Source organism: Motacilla alba, chromosome 8 (genome assembly GCF_015832195.1).
Source record: "Motacilla alba alba isolate MOTALB_02 chromosome 8, Motacilla_alba_V1.0_pri, whole genome shotgun sequence".
In the NCBI taxonomy this organism is placed as follows: Eukaryota; Metazoa; Chordata; class Aves; order Passeriformes; family Motacillidae; genus Motacilla; species Motacilla alba.
In genome coordinates, this window is record NC_052023.1 from 19,226,060 (window position 1) to 19,236,754 (window position 10,695).

General features: G+C 40.5%; 1 protein-coding gene across 1 annotated transcript in view; it reads right to left on the reverse strand.

Annotated features, from left to right (window-relative positions):
- The window catches only part of OLFM3 (olfactomedin 3), a 51,038-nt gene extending 40,747 nt beyond the window's left edge, over positions 1 to 10,291 (reverse strand). The window contains exon 1 of the mRNA XM_038144594.1: positions 10,002 to 10,291. Coding sequence (XP_038000522.1) covers positions 10,002 to 10,070 — 69 coding nt within the window. The 5' untranslated portion in view covers positions 10,071 to 10,291. The remainder of the gene's footprint in view (positions 1 to 10,001) is intronic.
- Positions 10,292 to 10,695: the final 404 nt, after the last annotated feature.

Consider the following 10,695-nt stretch of genomic DNA (forward strand, 5'->3'; position numbering starts at 1 on the left):
GTATCTGATCCAGAATTTGGATATTTGCCCCTGGAAGGATAGCTGAAAGTCTTTCCAGTCCAATAAACAAGTTACTAGATCTGTCTGTTACGTACTTTTGAGTAAAATCAAACATATATGAGGCATGAACCACAATCATGAGAATTGTTGTAAGTCTGGGACATTTTTTCCTAGCTAAGCAGTGCATTTGACTTGACATGCTCTTATTTGTTGCTCAGAGGAATTAATTTCAATTATTATTAAAGAAAACTGAAAAAACAAAATTCAGCATATGAAATAATATGGAAAGAATCTGTCAAAACTTAGCAAAACTCTTAATCTCTCAAAGCCAAAAAGTATCAAAAAGATTCCTAGAGAAAGAATCCATCCTCTAAAGAACACTAATGGCAAGCACAAATCCCTAGCTGTTAGGGAGATCTCTAAGGGACATGTCTGGTCAGAAAGCATTCCAAGACTGCAAACAAGAAGTGTGTGGGTACAGAATGACAATCAGCATTTTGGAGAGAGAAGAAAGGAGAAGCCTAAGGACCTTGGTATTAAATTAGCTAATGATAGCAGATTTTTTGCAGAGGAAGCAAACTAGAAATGAAAAATATCCCATTTATTAGTTTCATAAAATCTGTCTCAGTTTGGGAAAGTAATGATGACATGATACAGTAAGTCATTAGAACTGTAAGAAACTTATGACAATGGATAAACAAAGAGTGATAATTCAATACAAAAATATTTGCCTAAAAAAATAGTTTCTGAAGGTAGGGGCCCACAGGGATTAGAAAGTGAAAAGGTAACATTGGTCAATCTTAAGTATTAGAGGTTACTAAAACCAGAAAATCACAAAATGCAAATAGCATATATCCAAGAATGCTAATGAGAACAGGAATGTGAGTGCTGGATGATATCCAACTGCATGTGGTTTGAGAAAATTCTGAAGGAGGAAAGATGTAACCTTGTGTCTATTTAACGGAAGAACTGGGCAGTTAGGGCTCATCAGGCATATTTTTCAGTAATCAGCATCACTCTTACCATCCATTTAGAAAGTGATTTGGGGAATCACATGAGAAAACATGAATTGCTGTCAGGGTCTGAACAAGTGTCATGTCCCTTGTAGATATGGACCCACTGGCATACTCAGTCTTAACCTTACTTAATTTCTGTGCTATTTCTAAACAGGATAGAACTATTAGCAAATGCAATTAATTTTATTCCTGAAAACACTGGTGAATGTAATATGAATGCCAATAGCATCTGGGGAAATTTTTCTTCTGTATAAACAATGGCGACCTTAACCATTAGTGTAGCTTCCACACTTGACAAATCTAGAGCTGGACAAATTGGAATACTTCAACCACTGCCAGTATTGTATTATCTGTGAAAATCCCTTTTCCTTCATTTTCTCAAAAATCAAAATTTGAGGCTTTCTGTGTTGCCTGGTGGCTTCTTGTATGGTAGCCTTGCCAGAGACATCAGGGAAGCCTGATGTCATTCTGTCTTCTTTTGGTTCTGAAATGTCCAAAGGAAGAATGCTTCTTCACTTCTCACGCAGGCTGGAAGAAACTTAAACTGAGCCAACACAGTCCTTCTCCTTGTGCATCATATCCACCAGGATAATTTCATTGCCTAGTCTGACAAGTAGAGGAACAGATCTGCCGGTACATCCCTGCACACACAGGTGATGATGAAGGAGTTGGAAGAACAGATGAGTAGCATTTGTGGTCATCCTCATGTGCTGCTGTCTGAAGCACAGAGTGACAGGAGGAAGAGGGGGAAAGCTAGCACTGACTGAAGAATAAATAAAGGTGTTTGGGAGACAAGAAACTACTTCTCTGTCTGCCCTAAAATTCGACAATCTAGTCTCTGGTGGTGCTCACAAAATCAAGTTATTGCTTCATGAAATACTTTTAATGATGACTAAGTGTTTTAGCCAATACAGTTTTTCTTCTGAGTGCTTGAGATGAGAAAGACCACCTTAGAGAGGGAGAGCTTTGCCTCTAAAAAGGACAAAACACCATGGTCTACATAAAATGGGCATTCTGAGAACACTGATTCAGTAAATGTTTTGCTTCAGAGTTTTTTTCAGATGCATGCTCTTTTTCATTAACAGATAAGAGGGAAACTATATATATATTTTTATATGTATATGTGTGTGAGTGTTTCGGTAGGCTAAAGTTGTGTTTTGCTGTTTTAAAGAAAGGACAGAACATTGCTGGTGTTGTGAGATCTCACGGAACGGTAACAGCAACATCTACTCCAGATAAGGAAAACTGCAAAAATTTAAAGCAGGGCACCATATGTACATGAAAGGCCAGTACCCGGAACTTTGGATATACTTAAATTTTGCTCTATCACCATAGTGAGGCTATTCACAGCAGATGTATGTGGCTTTATGAGAAAGCAAGTCCAGAGGGCAAAAATCAGCAAAAAAACCCACTACAGCACAGAAATCTGAGCTTCTTGAATTGTGCTGGACAGACTGCTGATCACAGCAAGATATGTGGAAAGGAAACAAAGTAGAAATATATATCTGTATCATCTGCTAATATGGAAGTATTTATTTTAGCAGTGTCTGCAGAACTAGTATAGCAGAAGGTCATTAAAACTTATTTTTATAAACTTTCTCTTGAAAAGGATTAGAATGAATATCATCTATTTAACCTTGCATGAGTCACAGCCGACAGATTTTTTGATGTCATAAGTGAACCTATTACATCAAAGAACACAGGATTATGTAGTGTGTATGTAACTTCAAGGGTTTAAAATGAAAGATCAGTAGAAAGGGTAAAGACATAGCCACTCCTACTATTTACACATGCTCCTACCTTAGAGGAACTTGTCTTATTCTTTGCATCTTTGCATGCACTGGTTTCAGTGTATTTTTCAGGGCCAGGACATTTCTGTAAGACTGAAAACTCCAAGTTTTGTACGATATATACGGAACATAGCTTCCAGTTTACTCATTTACCTTTCCAGCTACATTTCTGCATATCTAGTTTAATTGCACATGTTACTATAAGTACATACTGTTGAGCTTGTTGAATAGTGAAGTCTATGTTATTTTAATATCAACATATTAATCATGAAGAAAAGCGAGAGCCCTTGCAAAATTTTTGTTGGAGACTGAGGAGGTACCCAGAAGTCAGTAAATTCCTGCATGTTATGTGGCAGGCAGAGGTGGCAGTAGGATAAGCCTCTAGGTTAAAGAATCAGAAGTGAACTTGAGGCTTTAAAAAGTCAGAAATGCAGGAGACTATCCTCTTTGCTTGTGGCTAAAGCTGATTCTCATGGGAGATTGTTAACATGCATGTTTTTAGTGTTTTGATAATTGTGTATGTATTCAGGGACAGGATGGAAAAGAGGTCAGCGGCAATCTTTGTATTTAAGCTGCCTGACATGCATCTCAACATTCTTTATGCAGGTGCCCACAAACACCTGTGATGACAGCAAACAATATTGATCTGAGATCTCATTATAGATCCAAACCTGTCACACTGGTTTCAGGACTGGACCTATGTTCTTTGTACCATCATCTACTCTGTGTACTGATGGTTAATCAGTACAATAGTTTGTTACAACTACACTGCCTTCTACGAATTTTCTTGGGAAGAACGTCCCAATATCATATATTGAAAAGAAACAGTCTTATTATAAGAAGGTAGAAGAGTTTGAATAATATGTAGGAGGTTATACAAAAAGAATACAAAAAAAACCAAATTGTAGTAGGGAGGCTGAGACTGAACCACCACATTTAATATGAATAAGGAAGGGTGTGATAGGTTTGTGTTTATGAGATCTCAGATCAATAATATTTGCTGTCATCACAAGTAATAATGTATTCTAAATGCTTCTAAATGAAGTTCATATTTATGTGAATCTGATTTTAAATCCAAAGTCCAAACTCAAATAGCATTTACAATTTCATATGTGAAAAACTACTAACGTGCTTAGTTGTCTCCTTCAAAGGGACACACAAACACATTTTGAAGTATATTCCTCTAGCTGTAGTTCTAAGAAGGGAAATCCATGAAAATCTCTATAAACTATCTTTTAATAATATGCCCCAGTAATTTAAGAATAGTATTCACCATATTATGAATGGCACTTAATAAGAGAGTTCATTCAGTTCTCATGCAGAATGGAGTTAGTTTTTTCCAGTTCTGGTTGCCCCCTTATGGGTTACTATACAGCTTGAGGAGGGTGCAAACACTATTTCCCAAAACCATAGCACTGAAGAGGGCTACTTCTTCTCAGAATTTGCTTAGGCTGTTGCTATGCTGACTGATATATGCTTTTCAGTGAAACAAGTAAACAGAATCATTAAATCACAGTTACAAGGATTTGTTTGGTTAGAAGGCAGTGCAGCAGACAGATGACTGTTCTTCAGGGGAATGCAGGATGAAAAACATTGCATTTGTGTTATCTGGGGCTGCTTTAGGTTAGTTACTTAAGTGATTTAAAAGTCTGAAAAAGGCTCAGAAGAGGTCAGAATAATAAAGTTTCTTTAATTCCTCCTGAGGAAAAAAAAAATGTTTTAAATAAAGAGGACTGCATATTTTATGAGTAATTACATAAAATGTTTTTCTTGTGAAAAGACATAGCTTTAGAAGCAGCTGGGTAGGACTTTACAAAATGCTATATCCATAGGCCTGGTATTCAATCTACTTTTGGCTATAACTCAAATTCCAATTTAAGATTGTTTACTGAATTATGAAAAATATACCTGGTTGCTTCTTTAGCTTTTCTGATGTACTAACCTCTGTCATGAAGCTGAAGGCAGCATAGCACAGCATGAAAGGAAAGTATTCCATGAACCTTTCAGTATGTAAATTATCCAAGAAATTCTGAAATTCTGAAAGTAAGGGTACTTTTCCACTGCTTCTGAATTCTCACTCATGAAAAGAATTCTGTACTCAAATCCAGGCACACAGTCTTTGTTTTCTCTAGGTTTGGCCCTAGACAAGAAATCTACTGCCTTGTGGAATGAAGCAGTAGGATAGATTGCTGTTCTTGCTGAAGATGGTCCTTGACAGGACTTGTCCCACACTCCTGCTGCAAAGATTTACAGAATGCTTTTGAATTTTCCAAGCCTTTCAGTCAAGATTCACTAAGAATGCCTAAGTGATGCCCTGAACCATTTTTGTCATACTGCAGTTTTGAAAAAGGGGATTTCAGTGCCCCAAACAGACTGGGGCCTCTCTGAAGACTCTCTGTTCATTTCTTAATAGGTCCCTTACGAATTTCACATATTTGAACTTGCAATTTTAACACAACTGTGTTAAATCTGCAGCCAACTAGAAACACCATTTTTAGAGCTGATGTTGTTTTAATAGCTTCAATACTGCATTTCTTGTTTCTGATGGTTGTCTTCCGTGCTTCAGCTTTTTCCTCTTGGGAGACTTAGTGAACTGATTCTGTTTCACTGGCTCATGACTTTGCCAAACACAGAAGAAAGGTGGAAGCCTGGTTACCTGAAGGCAATATGCCTCTATCGGAAAAATAATTGTTTCCTGTGAGGATATGTCTGCCTGTGTAGATGTATACATATACAGCTATTTTTGAGATTTTGTATAACATATCCAATATATATACAACATATATATATACATAAGTATATATATAACATATATAATTGGTTTTGAGTGCATTCAAATGAGTAGAAGTCATAACAGCCATGAGCAACAGAGGAATTGCTCATTTCCCTCTGGTTTTTAACCAGAGGGAAAAAAAAAAGACCTCTTCCCATCAACAGTTTTAAAAAGCCCTTGAAGACCACGTGGTATCTGATAGCAACAGGGGAGTTTGCACTCATGCAGATGTCAGATGTCACTCTCGTGTTCTTTTGCATATTCTTTTCCAATACCTTAATATATTTTACTTAAAATGATGTAGTGAATACCTGTCTGGAATGACACCTGGGAAAGAGCCCAGGGCATATTGATGGTAATGGGATGTTCTTCAATGGCTATCTAGTCAGGTTCCTCAGAACTGTGAGAGCAGACACCAAGTGAGACTTGATCACAGTCAGGAATTAATGGTTTAGAGCATTCTTAAACCTTGGAGGTTAAATAAATATGAATGATTTTCATACTGACTAACTACTAATACTGTAAGAAAGATAGAAAGTAATTTAATTTCCAAGTAGGTAACAAGATTTAATTTAGCACTGTATTGTACTCCTACGAGTCGTATTTTCAGTAAAATAGTTTATTGTGGTAATCCTTTGCTGTACATAGTGTTCTTGCAAATTCTTGCAAAAGGGATAAATTAATTTGTATGGCTAACCAGCACTAAAGCAGTGCACTCTTCCTACTGATAAGTTCTTGAAATCCAGGAAAAAGAAAGATTTTAATGGCTATTTGTGTAGTCTGATTATGTGTGAAAATCATAGATTTTTAAAATCTAGAAACACACCCATTCCAAGGATGCAAAGTTTAAGCATTCAAAAACAGATGCCTGATTTCAAACCAGCTTTTTGTTTGTTTAATGTTAATATTCCCAACCATCCTATTATCCCATGCAATGAATACAAATCACAGTTCCTTTCTGTTACTGTCCTTAATAATACTGTACTTAGTTTCTGTCTTGGATTGTACTTGGCAGTCACTTTTTGAAATATATTTTTGCAAAATTCAAAAAATGGGAAATAAATAGATGTAGGATATAGAGCCCCTAAAGGTCATTAACTGCACTGAAACATGAACATATTTATCAGATCTATTTATATTTATAAAGTTAAACTTACAAAATGCCATCTAGACTTCAAAAAATGCTGAGCTTGATTTCTCTGTGGAGCAGCTTTATCACACTACAAAATGCTTACTTGGTTATACCACTGTGATTACCAAATGATGGTAAGGAAAGCAACCCTTAGAAAACAAGTCCACTTTACATACTATGAAGGTCATTACAGAAAACTCCAGGTGGAGAAAAGCAGCACAGAGATGCCATCTAGCAGTAACTCTTAGAAATTTCCTAGTATCCTATGGATACTTCCTTCTTTCAAGATACTGCACTTATGAGCAGGAGAAAGAAAGATTTTTCTAGCCAAGTCCTTTCATTGTAGCTGGCTTTCTGCTGAATGTCTAGCCACCCTGTTAGAAATAACTCTTTAATGAAATATATTATCATTGATAATTAAAAAAATGTCCTATGTAAATACAGAGAAAAAAATAAAGTCAACAAACATAACATTTAGTAAGTATCTTAAATTGAAATTCAGTAATTAGCACTGTGTTAAAATTTATCATTACTGAGCTGCCTTCCAGTTGTTAAAGAAGAATTTCTAAAGGTGATCAATATTTTATATCAAGTTTAAAAGAAAGAATTCAAGAGCATGGATAATAAATTACTATGGTTGAAATAAAATCTTAATGTTTCAGAGACTGGGAAATAAACAATATATAAATTTTTGTTGCATATTTTACCATAAGATGGCGATACTTAAACACTTTACTGTCAGTAAATAACTGAGTAAGTTGAGCACAACATCTCTGTCATAACAAAGTGCCTGGAGACAGCAGTCTTCACTCAGTGATAGTCTGGTACTAAATTAAAGATTTTTTTTTTTTTTACTTCCCAAAAGTTGATTTTATTGATCAACTATTATTTTAAGATAGTTGATAAATAAAATAAATTATTACCTGAAAATTATGTAGGACATGACTAGAACTGTATTGTGTATACTGGAAATATCTGTTGTGATTCATCTCCATAAGCTACGTAGTTTGTGAGTGTCAAGGGCATGTAGAAAGTTGTCTTTCTAGGCATGAACGTACTGCACAATTCTTTCAGGAAATGAAAGAATCTACCATTCCCTTGTTTCCTACAATTAGGTTCATATCATAGATTTGCTTCCCAAACTGCAGGGCGGAAAATTATTAATTTACTTCAATTTAGCATAAAGCAAGATAAATAATTGAGCATTAGTTCCATTTCTGAAGTGTGTTCAGTCAGTACTTGTACTTTTCTGCTAGAAAAAATGTTGTTAAAATTTTTACATGTATAATTTTCCACAGAAGTATGAAATCTATTGTTCATAGTCAACAAAAATTACTGTTTGCCATGTGACATCTTTTTGTGTTTAATGTGGTGTAGGATCCACTTGATCCCATTTTTATTAATTTATGAAAACCCAGTTAGGTCTGATAAAAAAGAGACTTCCAATTTTAATGTAATCTTAAGGACTTTTGAGCTTTTTTATTCCTGACCCTTGACAAAGTCAAAAGAGCCTGGAAAGAACATCTGAATATCTCTGAAAATGTCACACAGAGAGATGAATAAAAGGCCATTTTCATGCCCTTTGCACGGCATGGCACAGCAAAAAGGGCTAGAAGCACAGTTTCCAAAGTTCATTTGTGCCATTTCATTCCAGTGCCTCATCCTGTTTTTCAGTGCTGGATGGTGACAGAGACAGAAAATGGAACATTTTTTCCCAGTGTTACTTTGAGGTCTGAACTAAAAAGAATTGTTCTGCCATATCTGTTTGCTTCATTAGTGGTTTTACTCTTCTGTGGACACAGAAGGATATAAATTTGCTTTTCCTACTTTTATGCAGTTATTTTATTAGATCTTGATAAGTGCAATAGAAGACAGAAAAATAAAGAAAATGAATGTGTGGAAACCTGTAGTTATGATGAGACCATGTGCTGCTGTTCACACAGATGTGAAACTCCCCTGTGTGCACTGCCTGATGAGTCTCCTTACACGCACAGCAATACCTGACTTCCAAATAGCTCTCATTTAATAGAGCTGATGTAACTAATTTCTTAGGTAATGTTATTAATCCTTTATCACCTCCTGCTTTTTTAACTTGCCCCTATATCTTACTTATTGAAAAGCAGTCAGAATACTGCAGCTGTAAATCAGATTTCCACAGAATTGCTTTTTAGGTTCTGGTTTTGTTTTCAAAGAGGAGCATCTCTTCCATATTGTTGGACATTCAGTACATATTTGTATATGTACAGGTTGATATCTTTATTTTAAATAGAAAACCCACCAGAAGAGCTGAGCATTGCCTCACACCATTGTCAGGTACCTAACTGGCATCATTAATATGACATTCACCACCACACAATGTAAATGGTGGCAACATGGCACGGAGTGCTGCTGCTAATGGACTGCAACACTATAGTAATGTTTTCTCTCGTCATGTTTTCTCTTTCTCACGTTTTTATAATGCTCACAGTTACAAGACTGTATGCCACAAAAAACAACAATTGAGACAAGTTCTACATCTATAAAATACAGCACTACAGACATCTGCAGACCTGGGGCTTTCAGTCATTACTGCTCCTAGGTGGTAGAGTGCAATTCTGGTTTTCTAAACGACTTAATCTGAAATCTTCTTCACCAGCCAGGCTGCACGGCTAAAACCTATTGTTTACTTTTATCATTATTTCAATTTCAGCTGCGATTTCTTGGTGACTTGAACACGTTTGTAAATAACGGAACTGCAGCAGCCCGAAGCGTGGCTGTAGTACTAAATTCAGTGTCTTCACGTGACGCCTCCAGTTTCACTCTAAACAAATTTATTTCCAGTCGGGGGCTGCCGATCCCTGCTTCCAGCGCCTCGCTGCTTCCCCAGAACTGGCGCAGTCACCCAGCGCTATAAATGCCTCCTTGCCTGGAGCGGGATGGATCGCCGCTGGTTTGCGCTGGACAGCGACCGGCCTTGGACAGCTACCGGGCACGGCAGCCCCGTCCCCGTGCGGCGGGCACAGCTCAGCTCCCGCGAGCGAGAGCAGCGCCGGGGGCCGCGGGCGGCTGCAGGGGTGCCCTGCCCGGCCCGGCCCAGGGCCCCGCTGACGGCGGCCACCGCGCCCCCCGCCCGGGCCGGGAACCGGGGCCAGCCGCTCCCGACACGGGCTCTCCTCTCCCTCCTGGCCGCTCGGACAGCCAAGGACACCACCCGCCTCTCCCCGGAGCCATCCGGCGCATCGCCCGCTACCGCAGACGCCGTGTGCGGGCAGGCTCCGCCGCTGCGAACTTGCCGCCCGGCCGGCTCCTACCTTGGAGGGATCGAGGCCGGCCAGCAAGGACAGCAGCAGGAGGTTGAGGATGCTGGCGGGCGCCCGCATCCTGATCCCGGGGCTGCCTCTTCGCGCCGCTCCTCTCGGTCATTCACTCCGCTCCCGCCGCAGCGACCGCGCCGGCAGCCGCGCTCTCTGCCCGCCCGCCGGAGCCCGAGTGGAGGCGGCAGCGGCAGCCGCCCCGGGGACGCTCATTCCGTGGGCAGCCTCGGCGCGGGGAGGGCGGGCGAGGACGGCGCTGCCCGAGCTGGCGGAGCGGCTCCTCGGCCCCGTCCCACCCCGCCCCTCCCCTCCCCCCGGCCAGCCCACCGCAAAACTTCGGGCCCGGGAGACGGCGGAGCCGGCGCTGCTGGCCGGGCGCGGGCGGCGGATGTGACATCAGCGCCGGCGGGAGGGCGCGCGGGCGGGGGGCGCGGGGCTCCGGGCAGCGGCCGCGGGTGAGGGGAGGCGTGGCCGCGCCGCCGGGGGGCGCGGTGCCCCGTGAGGGCGGCCCCGGCAGCCGCTCCCGGCCGCGGGTCAGCGCCCAGCCCGCTCCCGGCCGCGGGTTATTCTCCTCGGCAGTGGCCGGCGAGGGCCCGCGCCTCTGTGGAGCGCAGCTGTAGGCGGGGAGGAGCCGCTGTCCCGAAAGCAGCGCCTGGCACCCTGGCAAGGGTGGGTTGATGTGGGGAGCTGC